Source organism: Oreochromis aureus, linkage group 12 (assembly GCF_013358895.1).
Source record: "Oreochromis aureus strain Israel breed Guangdong linkage group 12, ZZ_aureus, whole genome shotgun sequence".
Taxonomy (NCBI): domain Eukaryota; kingdom Metazoa; phylum Chordata; class Actinopteri; order Cichliformes; family Cichlidae; genus Oreochromis; species Oreochromis aureus.
The window spans coordinates 26,378,766-26,396,926 of NC_052953.1; the positions used below are offsets into that span (position 1 = coordinate 26,378,766).

Here is an 18,161-nt window from a genome sequence, read left to right on the forward strand (position 1 = left end):
TATCATGAGAAAAGCGGCCACACAACCAGAGCGCACAGACCGACGCACCGACCGACCTCAGCCCGCCTCCCTGCGCCCCGCTCTGGGATGCTTTTAGCGCAGAGACGCTTCCACTCAGGGCAGCCAGTGGACGTCGACGCACATCATCTACACTCCTTTCGTTGTTGTTTTTAACCGAGGATCTTTCACCACCACCCCCCGCAGCCCCTTCTTTTATTTTAAGTGTTTGTTTCTTCATGACTGCTGCTTTGGGAAGCGAGCCTCAGCACCAGCTCCAGCAACGCCGACACGATGCGAGGTAAGACCATCCCACTGTGCTCGCACTTTCTCCCACTTAACACAGACACACACAGCACTACGAGCTTTTATCACTCGTTTAGCTTTGAAAGTTTATTCTGGGAGGTTTAGGCGAAAATCTGAATTTGTCTCTTTTTTATCCAATGTTAAGCTCAAAGCAGTGTGTCTGGAGTTCTCTGAAATCTCATCAGCCACCTTAAGTAGTCTGTAAAAGTTTATTTGGATCCTTCTCCGTGTGTGTTTTGACTCAGGAGCGTGTGTGTGGAACAGGCCCGCGTTCCTGCAAATTTTACTGGAGTCTGGGATTGGAAATTAAAAGTGCCGCATTATATTTAGCTTAATCATTTGAGCTCCACTCCACACCGGCGGAAATTGCGGATAGGGTGGTAGATCGGATCAGATTAGCCCATGTGCAGAAGAAAAAAACTTTATTCCGTTATGTTCTGGTGGTAAACTTTATTGAATGCTTCAGGGATGTGCACTTTCAAGCGCTCCACTAACCCATTTCCACGACGCTCTGCGCCGCGCTGAGGATGTTGAAATTCATTATCAATGCCGTCCTCTGCACGCTCACGCGCACGCACGCAATAACCAAGACCTGTCTCGCGCACGGTGGTACACAGGGACACGCTCGCGCACAGGTCATTTTGCTCTTAGCCTTTCGCTCGACGTTTAAATTCCGTTAACAGCAGAAAATGCGCGTTTTTCGTTTCTCCTTCATGACTATTTGCAGTTCATCGGTCATTAAAAGTCCAGCGCGAAGGCTTTAATATTTAACCTTATTATTATCAGCTTAGTGTTTTGGAATTCGCTTTATTTACTCTCGACGTTGTGCAATTACCGCTGGCGCTAAAGTTGCAACACTCGTTCAGCTGGATGGTTTGAACTCTAATTTATAAGCCAATCTGTTTTAACTGGCCGGACCGCTTCTTACTGGCCTCAGAAATAAGTTAATTAGTTTATGAGGTGGCCTTTATGATGCCTGAATGTTCCTATATTGGAGGTGAGAAATTATTGGAAAATTTTGATCAAAGGCTACAAAGTCGCCTTCAAAGTAAAGGCATGGCACAGAAATCAACGGCCTGTGCTTTGTCAAATTAAAATGCTGCTTATAGCTTTTAGCTTAAAAATAAAATACTCATTACTGTTTTTTTTACATGGAACAATAATGTTATCATATTTTTCCGCTGTATGTATGTTCTGAAAAGAAGACAGGCCTAATAATCGGTTTAAAATAATTATTAAGCAAACTTGCGTTACCATTATTTTAACCTGATTATTAGTTATGATGATAAATAATGATTTAACCAACAAACCTCTGTAATCGGATTATTTTATTGCAGTTATTACTTGGGGAAAAAAGGTCAAACATCAATCTATTCATGTGTCCATGTCATGTAAAGATGTAAAGCTATCTGCTGCCTCAGCTCCAGCCCATCAAACCTTAGGCAAGAAAACAAAAAAAAGAAAAGACAGGAGAAGGCCAAACATCTTTTCCTCTCACCCTCTGTCTGCAATCCCATGGCAAACTCTTCTGTCACACACCTTGTATTTTATCCACATTTTAATGGGCCTTGCGACTACTCTCGTGCATGGGAGGCTTTGGGGGGGTATACCAAAAGCTCCTGCTTTCACTTTATAGCCATGGTTGGCAGAAGAGGCCCCTGAAGCGTCTCTCTCACCCCTTTTTTACCATGTCTATCTCTCTCTTTCTCCCTCGCTCTCCATCTTCCTCTCTCCCTCTGCACGCCCCAAAGGGTTTTGTCAGATAGAATTAAATCAGTGTGGGCCGTGCGGCCCCCACTCCCAACCTGTGTGTGCGCGCGCGTCTGTGTGTGTGGAGTCTCGGCTGCCCTTGCACAGAAACGTGCTCACAACCACAAGGTTTTAAAAAAATAGAGGCCCCTCATGAGCCGTGGTAATTATCATTTAACAATAGCCACAGCTCCTGAAGCCCTGACCGAAGATGATGTCACGCCATCGCCCGGCCTGGAAAAGCCAGAGAAATAACAGATATAATATAATCATAAGAGGCCTTTTCTGCTTCTCTGAAAACGAAGCTGGCTCAGTGCTGTGTAGGATGTTGTAAACAGGCTCATTATCTCTGTATTTTCAACAGCAATGTGGTGAAGCTCTGCTGTAAGAGGTGTTCCTTTAAAACCCATTAAATGACATTAGAAACAGTGGCAAGTGGACATATATATGTGTTTAAGTGGCAAGTTTTAGTTTTTACGTCTTTATAATAAGACAATAAATGAAATATAATTAACTAATTATGCCCTATTTATTTGGATGAATCGTTTTAGTTATTGTAAATGAATGTTTGATTTTTTAAAGTCATTTTTTGCAGAAATTAGTTTTACCTAAAGAATGTCTGAGCCAATCAACAGCAACCTTCTACCAAATCATTTATCAATGCTATAATCAATATGAGATCAGAGCCCCTCTGTGAGATTAGCATATGCGTGCTTGGAAACATACACAGCATCACACAAGCATGAACTGACATGTATTCTGCAAGTGAGTAGCTTCCTGTGTTACTCAGTGATCCCCACAGTCTACATTATCCCGTGGATGTGTATCCTTTTTATTACTGTTATAAGCCTAAGAGCTTACAAAAGCACCCAGGTCAGGCAGGTCCACAAGTTCAGCGATGGAGGGAGCAACAGTGGAGGAGGGGCTCGCAGGGCCACTTCTCCTCTGTTAGCAGTATGTGCCAATCACCATCTCTCATTCTCCTAACACTGTGGGAAAAGATGGGATGACAGGAAGTGGAAGAGTATGAAAGCACAATAAAGTAGTAAGATAATGGCAGGAGATCCAGAATAATGTGTGGGTGGGAGTGGGGGGGTCATTAAAAATACTTGTCTCAAATCTACAAGAATTAGTGGTCATTTCCATTTCTGGCATTGTTTATGTTACCTTGAAAGGTGGCATGTGCACACATTAAAAATCCGAAGGCTCTGAAAACGCACACTGACACAAACAGCTGCAATACTACGCATGACGGCCTCATGCCAATAGAATTAGTCCCATCCTGCTTTGCTTTAGAGGCTCGTTTGCGAATTGATTTGTCCAGTTCGAAAGCATCCCGGGATCAATTTTTAGTCAAAGACAATGGAAGCAGTCTGTTTAGATAAATCTGTGGCACACAACTGAAATGGCTTTAGTTTACACTGGAGTCTAAACATCTCTATCTTTTTTTTGTTGTATTTTTCATGTTTGTTCCTATGATTTCTTTTGTTATAACAGTAGAAACTATTAAAGAAGCACCTCCACCATTTAGTGCTTTAAGTGTTGTGGTTGTCAGTGTTCAGTGTTTACTGTTGTTTTTCTCCTGTGAGCACAAACAAGCGGAAGGCTGATGTACAAGCACATGGATGACAACACAGGAAGACTCACGTGAATTCATAGAAATTATGCAAAATAATAAACACAGCTGTTCACAGCTACGCTCTGGTTACATTTAACTTCTAGTATTTGTATCACGTCCCATTAAGGGGGATAAAGTAAAAAGTTAAAGATCAGTGGCGCTAAGTTGTGCCTGTGTTTCACTTTCAGTACCAACTATGAGTAAGATCATGGAAAATAAGTTGCCATTATTCGTACTGATTTAGAAACTGAGTCCAAAACTTCAGGTTAATTGACACCAAATCACTGCTTTCCATTGTCGCCATGAAACCTCTTTTTGTGCCCCACACTGGGCACCTGGCCTGGGTGAATCTTTGCTTTGCACTGTTATCACTGCATGTGTGGTCTGTTGTCCAGCTCAGTGTTGTTGATTGTGTTGTTTATTATGTGTTTGTGCTGAGTAATGGTCTAGTGTTATGTAAGAAGAGAGGAGAGATTACCCCAAGCTCATGCAGGCCACACTGTTAATCCCTCAACACAGCCCCACTGACTGAATCGGGTACCGGCACCAGAGTGTTGTTGCGACACACACACACTTACACACACTCATTTTGCATTCAAGACTCACCGTCTACTCCTCACCTAGTGTGTCTTACCTGACCTTTTGATTTTTTTTCAAGCCATCTACTTAAAACATCCCACCATGCTTTGTGCGTGCGTGTGCTGCCTGGATAGCACTTCTGCCGTCCCACTGAGCCACTATCATAGCCTGTGTTTGTTTTGCATGCGCTCAGCATGCACCCAGTGTTGGTTTTATCCCTCCGCGGCCGTCTAGGGGAGCCTAGGCGAACTGTTTTTCCTCCTCAGTCAATTCTCCCTCTTTCTTAAATCTTTCCACACACAAAGCGTGGGCTATACGGCACGCTTCAGTTTGTGTCTCCACTTTATCTTAGCCGGGAGGGATTTCTGCCTGAACCACTCCTAAACTCTAAATCTGCCTTGAAGTCATAGAGTCCTCTGACAGCTCCTTCTGTTTTGTCAGTTTTACTCATCCATGAAGGCAGCGTGTCTCAGTGGACGCACAATGATATTCAATATTCACATTTTCCTCTGATTTACACTGAAGTAAAAACCGGGGGAAGAGGGTGACTGCGCTTATTAAAACACAGAAAGCGAGTAAAATATGACAAAGATATCATTGGAGGGGTTCCTTTTATAGGAAAAATATGCTCACATCAAAAGCGGGAATTATCATATCATCATAACAAATCAGGTTCTGGGGAGAGGGACGTCGAGTGCACCAACTGATAGTCCAAAGTCAGGGAGCATTGCACACACACTTTTACAGTAAATTCTGATTTCCGCTACTGTAGAACAATGTAGAGCTTTGGTCATTTATTCAAGTTTAGTCACTTTATGAATCAATTCATTTCGTTTTTAGGAGGTTTCCTTTTTTCTATCTGCTTAAAGACCATGAACCGAGCTAAGAATCTATAGGGCAAATAAACAGAAAACGAAAGGCGAGACAAACAGAGAATGAGAGAAGGGAGACTATGAGCAAGTGAATGAGTGAGATAAGAAAAAAAGAGGGCAAGTATGAGAGAGAGAGAGACTTAAGAGTTATATAATAGTGCAAGTGTGGCCGTTTGTGTGCGTTTGCCTTAGCAAGTTAGTGTGTGCTTGTGTGAAACGGTGAGTTGGGGTGCAAAACTAAATATTCTTGCATGCATACTGGCGTAAACGCACACAGATACAAGCTATCCTGTTCTCATTGCACTTGCACATTCTAGCTGCCCGAAGCAATGAATAACACGCAGTACCTGTTATAGGGGTATCCAAAGTCCACGCTTACTAACCACCTATCAGACTTCAGCTAACATTCAGAGCAGATTAGTCCATAAACTGAAGGTGTGTGTCAGCTTACCCTCTACGCTACGCATAATCATATACGTATATGATTTGATTATGCACAGCACTGATTACTTGGAAGTGCTGCAAGGTTCTTACTTTTAGAGGTTTTGCACAAAAAGTGGACTGTGGCTCTCCGAAGTTATAGACAAGATGTGGAGACGACAGAGGAAGTGGCACATTATATCCTTATACTGTGAAGGTGTTCTCTGCAGAAAGCTGCAATAAGCCTATAATATGACTTAGCCTACTGCGGCATCTTTTCTTAATGACAAAGATTAGCCTGTTTTAGTGCTTGTAATCTCATTGAAGGGACTCTTATTAGGTCTGCCTTTCTTCCCTCTCTCTATCTCTATCTCTCAGTTACTGTGTCCAAGTCATGAGATACCTCTCTTAACTCTGTGCGTGAGAGTGCTCACATGTGTGTGTGTGTGTGTGTGTGTGTGTGTGTGTGTGTGTGTGTGTGTGTGTGTGTGTGTCCACAGCACTTGCTGTTGATGTGAGGGATCTTGCCATTCACAAAGAGAATGCAATTATGAAACCAAGACGGCTGCCTCTGTTGCTGCTTTTGCTCACTTAACTCAGATTTAATGTTCATAACGCATTCTGTTAAATCATTCCACTAGAGAGAAAGAAAGAGAGAGCGAGAGAGAGAGAGCAGGTAAAGAGCAGAGCAGGCTGGGTCGAGCCGAGCTGAGTTGTGTGATAGTCTTTGTGATCAATTTGCCTCTATGAGAGATGCCCCTGGGGCCACTTTGGGGAGAACCTTGTTAGGCTGAGTTAAATTGTTGCCCGAGGCGAGCTATTAGCGGCCATCCCTGGGAGAGGACACACACACATATAGGCACACATGTGCATGCTCACACACTCGCTTAAACAGAAGCACTGAAACACAAGTACATTGAAACCTTTTTAGCACACGCGTAAACTCAAAGGGAACTCGTTCATATGCTCGTGTTCACGCTCGAGCTGACAGCCTGTTTCACTACCAGGGGTTTCATGAACTCACAAGCAGCAGGGCAAGAATCTCTATCTCAACACGTTGGCACTCTGGTCTTGAAAGGTGTTATGCAAAAAGAGAGAGAGAAAAAAGCTGCAAGTCATAGCTGGAAGTATCACTGCAACATTTAAATTGAAAATAAAGGAAATTTTGGTTGCATGCTTTGGGAAATGTTGAGCAGAAACCAGTGTGGTCCTTTAAGAAAGCATTTCTTTTTTGTTTGATCATTATTATTAATATGATAATGGGTAAACATAGTTTTAAATCACATCGTCTCTCTTTACAAAATGTCAGGTATTTTATTTTAGCTTATGTAAGAACGTCTTACCATGTACACGCTTCTTTTAAGGGTCAGATTATTTTAATGAAGTCAAAAATCACATTTTCTAGAATAGCAGAGACTTTATATTAAAGGTATATGCTTAAATAAATGCTCTTAGCTTCTGTTCGCCCCTACTCAACAGTAGGAAGAATATGTGTATGCAGTTATTAAAGTTGTATTAAAGCTGTACATGTGTATATAAATATATAAAATTTCAGGAGTATTCAATCAGATGCAGAAGTAAGCCTTGTTAACTGAATTTAAAACAGTCCCACAGACGCGTTTTCCATCCTCTTCTCCGTACTTTAATTGTTAGCTAGTCGCATTAAGTGCTCCCCTTCTCGTCAATGCTTTAAAGTCCATTCAGCCTCTCTCATCTTGACGCTGCTGTTTCCCTGATTATATCTGCCCGTCCACTGACTCTCACTAGAAAGGATGCTTCTCTGACAAAAACTGAGGGCAAATTTTTCTCTGCCTTATGTAAGAAGTGAGAGCAATTTCTGCCCATCTCTCCATGGATGTCCCTCTCTTTCCATTTCTCTCTTACACTGTGATAGCCACCTTTTCTCTCCCTTCCCCCTCAGACACACACACACACACACTGTCATCTACAATTAGACTCAAGAGAAACACCATAGTAGGAGGAGCGTGAGGTTAAGCAAGAATGGCCGATGCTAACATAATGTTATTTTCTCATCTCAGGAACAAAGCGATGGTTTCTTAGTCAGTGTTTGTGCAAACATATTCTTCCCCGCACCGACTCCCTTCACCCAAACAAAGCTTGAACGCTGCTCAGTGTTTCACAGCTCAGTGTGCGTCATAGGTGTCTGCTAGCATGAGGGCAAAGGTGCGAGATGAAATGGAAAAAAGAGAGCGAGACTGAACTTTAAAGAGTCTTTCTGCTTGTGTTTTCCTGTGTGTATGCATATATTATCACTGTCTGATTTCAGAATGGTAATGACCAGATGCAGGCCTCTCACACTTGGACTTGGTCCTTCCACTCTGATTGACTTTCTGAGTCTTTAAGGAAAGGTCAGAGGCTATCAGGGCCTCATAGGTCACCCGGGTGGTTGGATTTTTTTCCCTCACCTCCGTCTCCTTCTTATCTATTTGAGGACACATGCTGCACTGGATGGGAGACTATCTGTTCATGTGTGTGTGTGCATGTGCGTGCATGTCTGTGCGTGTATTGGATTTAGGATGGGAGCAGTGTGACCATAAAATCATACTGTAAAGTCTGCTTTTTTTGAAAGTGGTATGCAGTAATGTGTTCTTTCAAGCATGTCTCAATGTGCGTCCCTGTCTGTCTGAATGTGTCTCTGGGAGCATGTTGGGGTGCGTGTGTGTGTGTGTGTGTGTGTGCATGCCTGTGCATGTGAATCGATGCTCTGGATTACAGCCAGTGGCCCCCTTCTGTTCCCTCTCCGCGGCGTCCAATCACACCATGGCACAATATTCTATGAGCAAACTGCAGCTGATCCCAGACCTGCTATCTGAGCAATTACCCAGAGTGCTTTGGGGCCGCACGGCAAGCTGGACAAGCTCATGCCCTCTGACATACAGCATGGGGGGAGGGCGAGCGGCACTGTTTTTTTCTGACACTTTTATGCGTGTCTATGCATTAGGGCAGGAAGGGGGTTGATGACGATATACCGATGAGAAAAGCAGAGGCGGGGGGTAGTGAATGTATGCTTTTGCAGCAATAGTATGACTGTAAGTATTACGAAATGGACAAAGACATGTTTAGCGACAATATCTAACACCAAAACTCAATGCACAGCAGACTGTGGAAATGAAGGGACCGGTGCACGGCTGTCCCACCTTACAGTATTTTAATGAGGCTGTTTCATGTCAGTATTATCTTTATTAGTTCAGGCCAGGTCTGAGGTCAGTTTGCATCTAGAAGGCTGAAGCTGATGAGATTTTCACAAGCAGTTAATCTAAAATTTTCACAACTCATCAAGCATGTGTTACAAAATATCAGAACTTGATAATAAAAAGTCAGAAAACTTTGCATCTCATTTTCCAAAAGAGATATGTTCAGTCAGGTTATGAAGTCTGACCAATGGTCCAGATTTCAAGGAAAGAGAATTCTGGGTAAGAACAAAAGCAGAGAAAAGTCATAGTAATGTGATTTGATGAAATTTACTGTTTGGATAATTGTTTGAGTTCTGATTTTTGCAAGTTGTTCCTAAATTAGTGTTACAAGCAACAGAGCTGACTCTAAATCAGCGAAACTTCACCTAAGATATCAACATTATTAAAATGAATAGAAAAAGCAGACCCAGCTGGGTATTGAACCCTAAATATGTTTTGTCCCAAAGAAACAAACAGAACCAGCGAAAACAGCACTAAGCATTGTTACACTTCGAAAGTCAGGATTAAGGAGAGAATAGACAATACAGATAGCGATGACTGAGGAGGAATGTGTGCATCTAGCCGGGCCACAGGGCATATGTATATGATACATATATATATATATATATATATATACATATATATATATATATATGTATGTTTCAAACAGTAAAACAGGAAAGAAGGAAAGTGTGACAGCACACACAAGCGCAGAGGTCCGTTTGAAACCATATGCCGTGGCAGTGTTTCATTGATTTTAATGGGACAGTATGATGTGGAAACATGACAGGAAACACAGGGGAGATAACCCAAGAAGCACTGCTATAAACTATTCCCAGCTGTGTGCATTAATCCGCCCAGTGATCACGCCACCAAAAAGTTTCCTCAGTGTTTTTCATCATTGGCAGAGAAGGAGAGAGAGGAAGAAAAACCTCCGCTTGTTCCTCTAAGTTCTGTGAGACAGGGAGACAGAGTTTCACTGAGAGATGGAAATAGATCATGAAATACAGAAACTGAAATGATTTCCCAGTCACACAGCCACTTACAGCGAGGAGGAACACACGAATGAAAAAGTCAAACAGACTGAAGCGGAGTGGATGGCGAAAAGTGATAGCATAATTCACAGTATATAGACATCTAAGACCAGCGCCGGAGCTGTTCAGATTTAACAAGGAGGGGTGGTGGTGGGGGGTAAAGTGCTGATCTCCTTCATTTTCCCAGAAGATATCACGTTAACTGGGAAGAAGCTATGCATATTTTTTAATGAAGTGGAGATACCACCCACATTCATCCCCAACAAATCAACCCCTGGGACTACAGTAGGAGTCGTGTTTGCATTTCTGAAGTGGCTTACACTGGCAAAAGTTACGGCAGGAAAGTGAACACCAGTCTCTGGTGTGCACTGTGTCGCTGTAAACTGCGTGATATTGTGTGCTGCTTGAATATGTTTCTCTTGTAGACCCACCCCGCAGGCTAAATGAATGAAACATGCATGTCCATTCTGCCCTTTTGGAAACACACACCCATGCTTGCACACACATACACAAACCTCAGACTTGTCTAGCAACACCTAGTGGCCTCACTTTGCTGTTACATTGTCAATATAAACAAGCTCCTTTCAGATAGCTGCTTCATTCTCTGTGCATCTACGCGTACATGAACTCTCAGCAAGCCCTGTGTGTGAGCTACTTATGTGCTTTAGAAATAAGTATTGCTAAGATATTGGTGCAAGGCTGCTGCTTTTTTTTTTTCCTGTAGTGCAATATGGATAATTAGGACTCTATTTAGGGAAAGGGCCAGCCCAGGAAATTCACAGGAGATCCTCACTTCATTAAAAATCAATTATCACAACACACGTGCTGGTGCAGTACAACCCTCAGCAACACACACACTCACACACTCATGCATGTGCGCGACTCACATTACAGCAACTATCTTTGCCTTCCCAGATTCTTAAGCGAAATTCATCTCTAGTTGGTTCTCTCTATCTTTTTCTCCCTCAAGAGATTGTGCAGGCCTGATCCTCCTCTTAGCTGAGGAATCGCCAGCGTTGCAGTCCCGTTCTTACATAATAACCTCAGGATAACGCTCGTGCTCCGACTGGCTGAGGACCCTGTCACTCACTGGGTCAGCTCCGGTTGGAAAAAAGTCCCACCCACCCTCAAGAAAGGCATGTGGCTAGGAGCAAAACAATCTTCGAAAACAGAAATGAGTGGCTTGTTCCTCTAAGAGTGGCTAGTGGAAGAACTGCAACGTTTTCATCTGTTTTAGAAATTTATTTCCACCGCATCTTTTAAAGTTTAAGTTTGCTTCTGTCATGGAAAATCATGAAATCCAACGCCCAAGAAGTACAGAAGTATCATACATTCCAACTTTGAAAACAATAAGAACGCAGCTTTTTCTAAACAGCCAACAGATAAACGCGTCTTTAATTCTGCTACATGTATAATCCACTGCTGCAGCTACAGTATAGCCTGTATTGTTGACTGGATGTGGAAGTGGGAGTCCTTAAGTGAACAATTCAAAAAGCCTCCGCTGCTGAGGGAGGGCGACAGGACGAACGGTGATGATACACCGAGTTGGCTCCAAACACCAATGACATCATTTCCTTTAAGATTGTGACAGCTTAGCACATCATCGTGGTGACAGCCAGACGAGTGCAGCGAGTGGGTGGTCACCCTGGCAACAGCTATGCTGTCATGACCGTCTCCCTATATCCTACCTGACAGTCCCCATTGGCAATGAGCAAAATACACACACAGAGACACAGTAAACAATGCACACACCCACACATACACTCTCTCACACACACACACACACACACACACAATTTACCAAACACACACAGACATGTGCACATACTTTATCTTTCTGAGTCTTTTTTTTATAAGTGAAACGCTCACTCAAACCATCCCTGAAACACACACAGAAACAATGCACATGCCCACACGCCCATGCTCTTTTGGGCATAATGATTTGATACAAAGACGAATACAATCTCCCATGGGGTAAAAAGGAATACAGTCAAGATATAATGTAATCAGTGTAGAGGACGAGGAAAAAATGTAAAGCGCTTGTTCTGAGAAATCAACAGAAATAATAACGCTGTATATCCACATCAGACAGCAGCAGGTGTGGGCTGAACGCATTCAGATTGTCTAAACCCACGGAGATTAACTTGCTTCACGATTAACATTTTGATCAAAGAGTTTGACTAAAAGTATGGGACTAACAGTGCCAACCGGAAAGAATAAGAGGATTGTGATCGCAAAGAATGATTAGAAGCATGGCTGATGCACCGTTGTCCTGTCTTCTGGTTATACGCAAAACGTGGTCTGTTGATACCGGCCATGTCCTGGGTGCAACTGACCTGTTTTACAGACTAAAAATAGGGGCGCACAGGCCGCGTTCATTGACAGCTCTGTGTATGTAGTCTGTGTGTCGTCCCAGTCCAGTGCCTTTCTGTGACCCAATTTGGCGAGCTGGCCGAGAATTGGTGGAAATGGGTCACATCTTGGGCTGCTCCAGAACTCAGAGTATAGCTCTGATACCTTAAGCACACATTCAAACAGCGTGTCATTTTGTTGCTAGGGCTGTCATGGGTGGTCTCCTGAGACAGATCCAGTGATCCATTGTTCTGTATAAGCTACTAGGGATAGATAAGGGGATTAAAGGCCCTTTTACATCATCAGTTATAACTATGGAGATATGTGTAACAATACATCTTGAATCAGAGTACATAGTCCAGCATCACAGCAGCATGTAAAAAACGCTTCATGTCTCTCAGTGGCCACCAGGGGGCGGATAGGCAAACCAATGAATGAAATTCTGCCACTTTTCTATTCTACATATTCTTAGTTTTTCTCCACACTGTACAGTCTTTGCATTTCATGTTTACGTAATAAGAATACAGTATGAATAAGGGATCAGTCATATATAGCAGTATGTGGCATATATACTGTAGCAAACACACGAATCTTAAAGCAGGGATTTAAAAATCTCCTACAAGGCAAGCATATATAAAGATGCTGTTTCATTCTAATTAAAGAGAAAAATTCAATTACCTGGGTAGATCTACTTTTTATGCCCTGTTAAAAAACTGGCTATGAATATGCAAATATGTTGTTTTTTTTGTTTTGTTTATAGCAATTTAAGATGTCAGTGTTTAATGCTGGCTCTGTTTTCCACATCTTTCCACACCTTAAACTGAGAGAAAGCATAGAGTAACATTTCACTTTCTGGAAATTTTTTAAACATTTGAAAGCTTTTTTTTCAGTGCTCCTGAAACAGATACAAGAAGTAACACTGACTAAAACCCATTTTTGATAATAATAAAGTGATCAGACTCCCTGAAGTGCAGGAGGATTACATTGAAGTGATTGTACCTGCGCAGTTGCTAGACAGAAAACTGCTTCCATTGATCCTGATAAGAGATTATCCAATTATGTATACTGCAAACTCATTCTGCCAGACACTTAGCATACATATATATATACCCACAATCAACTCTGCCAAACCAAAGCACCTACACAAGATCAACGAAATACAAAATTAATACTACACAAATCCATAACTTGTAAGGTTGCTCTTCAGTGTGCACACGCATACTTGAGACATACATCCATCGATGTTGTACAAAAGGTTTGGTGGGACGCACGAGAGGACTCAAAGTTAGCCAAAGTTTGTGCAAACATGAACATACGTTATATATGCACTACTCTCTGGAGAGCTTTATGGTTGTAGCGGTGGTGTTGCCATACCAGGTGGGGACTGGATGCATCACCACCTGGTATGGCAACACCACCGCTTACAACCGCAAAGCTCTCCAGAAATAGTAGTGTGTGCTGAACGGATAATTGGAGGTGAGCTTCCCTCCTCCAAGACATCTACAGGAAGCGGTGCCTGAGGAAAGCGGGAGGATCATCATCAAGGACTCCAGTCACCCCAGCCATAAACTCTTCAGACTACTTCCATCAGGAAGGAGGTTCTGCAGCATCCGGTCCCGCACCAGCAGACTGAGAGACAGCTTTTTCCACCAGGCCATCAGACTGCTGAACACGTCATAGACACCTCACCCTCACTACTGGAACTTCAACATTATGCACTCCATACTGTACATTAATGCCACTGTTTTGCACATACCTACCTCTGTATATTTTATATTTTATATATCTTATTTTATTGTTTACTCTATTTCATTTGTAAAACATGTATATACACACACACACACACACACACACACACACACACACGTAGAAAAACATATTTAGTACACACATTCAGTAATGTATATACCTTTATATATGGTACATATATTTATTACTTTTTAGATTAACCATTTTTATATTTTGCTTGTTGCACGTTATTGTATTTTGCACAACTCTGTTGCTTGTGAAGCTTGCACACAAGAATTTCACTCGCATGTACTGTACCAGTGTACCTGCACATGTGATGTGACAATAAAGGTGATTTGATTTGATTTGATTTGATTTGAACTTCTCAGGAAATTCCTAAAATGTACAGAATTTCCCACAGGTGGGAGGATGCAAGGAGATTACATGTGAATGGCTATTTCAGCTGTGGCTAAGCCAGCGCTCAGCAGAGGAGGGGAACGAGCTCGTCGGGAAATAATTTAGGATTAGATAGGCTGTCTAATCTCTTTATAGAGACTGTGCCATCTCAGCAGCATACCTGCCTACCTCTACACCCATGTCATATCTCTTAACAGGAACTGCAGCTTTCACTTTCCATACAGTATGGACGCTAAGTTCAAAGGCACCCATGACAGGTGCTCGTGTGTGTTGAAATAGTTTCTGTTGTTTATATTCAGTGCCTTTGGTTGTGACTGTACATGGAGCTGCCTATACACAGTGAGTAAAACCTAAAATGAACAAAACGTAGTTCAGTTAGTGCACATGTAGATTAAGGGCTGCTAAACACTAACAGCATTTGAGTTGGTGAACCAAATGTGTTTGTATATGCGTGTGTGTTTGAAAGAGAGAAAAGATAAAGGTTGAAGAGTAAGTGTGATCCTTTGGTGTTTTCTCATTATGGGCAACCTTTCTAACCAGCAGGGGTCTGTCCTTTAAGCGTAACACAAAGAATCCACATGCACAATCTTGTTACTTTGTGTGTGTGTCCGTGTGTATGGAGTCCTTGGTGTCCCATTCATTAGAAAACTCCTAGAAGCACATAATAATTGCCCACATGTCACTGTGCCCTTGCAAATTTGAAGTTAACGTGACACAAATGCAGTATGCAGGCACACTGTTATCTCAGTGAGGTCGTACACCCAACTGGGTTATGTACATTTACCATCAAATTAGACCACCAGCCGAGGTCTGACATCTGTGAGATGACTCAACAAGGTGTTCACGAAACTCCAAACTAGGCCGTATCCAAGATCTGATTAGTAACGCACGTCTTTCTTGTTCTCACTTTTTTTCTTACAGCCCAAATCGAAGTTATACCATGCAAAATCTGCGGAGACAAATCATCAGGAATCCACTATGGCGTCATTACATGTGAGGGATGTAAGGTGAGACTCTATGTGGATGAATCAAAGTCTGATTTATTTGCTCAGAAACATCATACAGTCTGTGCTCGACGGGTACCTGAAGCCTGTATTCTCTGCTGACATGTAACCAGGGTTTCTTCAGACGTAGTCAGCAGAACAACGCCTCCTACTCCTGCCCCCGCCAGAGGAACTGCCTCATCGACAGAACAAACCGCAACCGTTGCCAACACTGCCGCCTGCAGAAATGTCTTGCCCTAGGAATGTCCAGAGATGGTGAGGTCCAGTAAATATACATTTATATCTACGGTGCATGAGTGTGCAGGCAAATATATGCACACTAATATATGTGCAACCCTCTCTAAGCAGAAGAGACAGAAATAGGATCACATGCAATCTTCTCATTTTTTCAACTTTAAGTAAACTGAGCTAGTGAAGCAATTTCTTTTCATCCTTCATTTTACTTTTTGTCCCCATAAAGCGGTCAAGTTTGGCCGCATGTCCAAGAAGCAGCGTGACAGCCTGTATGCAGAGGTCCAGAAGCACCAGGCACGGCTGCAGGAGCAGCGGCAACAGCAGACAGGCGAAGCAGAAGCTCTGGCACGCGTTTACTCATCCAGCCTAACCAACGGACTTTCCACCCTTAACCATGAAATTGGGGGCACCTATGCCAATGGTCACGTCATTGAGCTACCCAAAGGTGGCCATGGTAATGGAGCAGGAGTCCCCGGAGGTTACTATGGGATGGATTCCACCCAGCCGTCTCCAGACCAGTCAGGTTTGGACATGTCGGGCATGAAGCACATTAAGCAGGAGCCAGTGTACGACCTGACGCCAGTACCCAACCTGTTCAGCTACGGAGGCTACCAGGAGACTCAGCTTGGGCCCAATAATGTCAGCATGGGAGAGCTGGGTAAAAACTGCATTTTGCTTTATTTGTTAAATAAGAGAAAGCTTAATCATTTAAAGCTACCTGACTTAGCCACATGGAAATCTGCATGTTTGCTCACAAAGTAGTCCTTTCAGCAGCGTGAGTCAGGGTCCTAATCTGAGAGCAGCATAGGAGATCAGACAGGCTTAAACTTACAGCTGACAAGGTGTCATACTACTGTATGCACAGCTAAGGCTGCTAGCACAAGTTAAGATTTATTTAAGATTAAACACTTCAGGCTGATTCTAGAGAATATAAAATCAAGCAGAAAATGTACAGCAAAATAAAAGGACGATAGAGTGGCCATAGTACTTGCAGCCCAATGTGCACAATGCTTCCGATTAATGTGCAGGCCTGCTTGTACCTAAACTAACACACTCCATATGCTCCTATATGCTATATATATAGTAACATTGTGTAGGGAAAGAATACGTGAATAATCAACATGAATGAATAATCTTCTTTTCCAGACCGTATTGCTCAAAATATCATCAAGTCCCACTTGGAGACATGTCAGTACACAACAGAGGAGCTGCAGCAGCTAGCCTGGCAGACACATTCCTATGAAGAGGTCAAGATGTACCAGAGCAAGGTGAGGTTTGATTTTATGACACCATTCAAAACATGACATTTACAATTACAAAGTACCTTATATCTTGTATACTCCCTATATTTGGGTCTTTTTTCTTTTTTAGTTAAATTAATTTAATTAACAGCTACTTCTAAAGTACTGAAAATATAAGGATTATACATATATGTATATGTCGTTTTCAATGCCGTAATGCTTTGTACTTTCATTCAAACTTAGTTTACTGAGTTAGTGGGGTTTTTTTTACTAGTAATAGAAATGAAACACATTTGAAATCACAGAGCATGTCAGTCATAGCAATAAAAATGTAGTTTATTTTATTTCCTCACATGAAATAACTAGGTACAAAAGTACACAAACATAACCTGGGTCTTTGGTTCTAGCCCCGTGACGTGCTGTGGCAGCAGTGTGCCATCCAGATCACCCATGCGATCCAGTACGTGGTGGAGTTTGCCAAGCGCATCTCAGGGTTTATGGAACTGTGCCAGAATGACCAGATCCTTCTTCTAAAGTCAGGTGAGCCACGTGAGCAGGCCAGGCCTATCTCTTTATGTAAGCAGAGGTCAAACTGTCAGTCAGCAGACAGTAAATATACTGTGGCTTCTTACTCTGGTTGGCTTTTAGGGAGTATATCAACTTCGAATTTATCACTCTCTCTCTCCAGGTTGTTTGGAGGTAGTCTTGGTGCGGATGTGCAGGGCATTCAACCCTCTCAACAACACAGTACTCTTTGAAGGGAAGTATGGAGGCATGCAGATGTTCAAAGCCCTAGGTAAGATATTACTAGCTAAACATTTTGTCTTGGTATGAACGAGGAGTACAGCCAAATATTATTAAAAAAAGAAGTAAGAGATAATGAAAATAATTTTTTTTTTTCTTACTGTCTGCCGTTCCCTGTGCATCCCTCCAAGGTTGCGATGACTTAGTGAGTGCAGTGTTTGACTTTGCGAAGAGTATGTGCTCACTGCAGCTAACAGAGGAGGAGATTGCACTGTTCTCAGCAGCTGTACTAATTTCCACAGGTCAGTGTGAATCTGCTTATATTATAATAATGCAGGATGCAATGTGCATGGACTTGAATTAAAAACACTTTAAAATAAGATAGTTACTCTCTTTACATTCATCTGTATCAAGCAGCATAATAAGTCCTGACCACGTAACATTTTATACAGTGGCCTCACAGCCGTATCAAGTTTACATTTAGCCTTTCGGTCAACTCTGTCGGCATTAAAAAAGTCTATTCTTCTTTTTTACTCAGATCGACCGTGGCTGATGGAGCCTCGGAAAGTTCAAAAGCTCCAGGAGAAGATCTACTTTGCTCTGCAGCACATTATGCAGAAGAACCACATGGATGAAGATGCACTGGCCAAGGTAGGGCTGGAACTTATGGTG

At 42.4% G+C, this 18,161-nt stretch overlaps 1 protein-coding gene across 1 annotated transcript in view; it reads left to right on the forward strand.

Moving 5' to 3' along the window:
* rorb (RAR-related orphan receptor B) overlaps positions 1-18,161 on the forward strand; it is a 23,128-nt gene continuing 4,967 nt past the window's right edge. Inside the window, exons 1-9 of the mRNA XM_031744248.2 lie at positions 1-298; positions 15,188-15,273; positions 15,384-15,525; positions 15,731-16,162; positions 16,651-16,772; positions 17,153-17,285; positions 17,434-17,541; positions 17,681-17,791; positions 18,028-18,140. Coding sequence (XP_031600108.1) covers positions 292-298; positions 15,188-15,273; positions 15,384-15,525; positions 15,731-16,162; positions 16,651-16,772; positions 17,153-17,285; positions 17,434-17,541; positions 17,681-17,791; positions 18,028-18,140 — 1,254 coding nt within the window. The 5' untranslated portion in view covers positions 1-291. The remainder of the gene's footprint in view (positions 299-15,187; positions 15,274-15,383; positions 15,526-15,730; positions 16,163-16,650; positions 16,773-17,152; positions 17,286-17,433; positions 17,542-17,680; positions 17,792-18,027; positions 18,141-18,161) is intronic.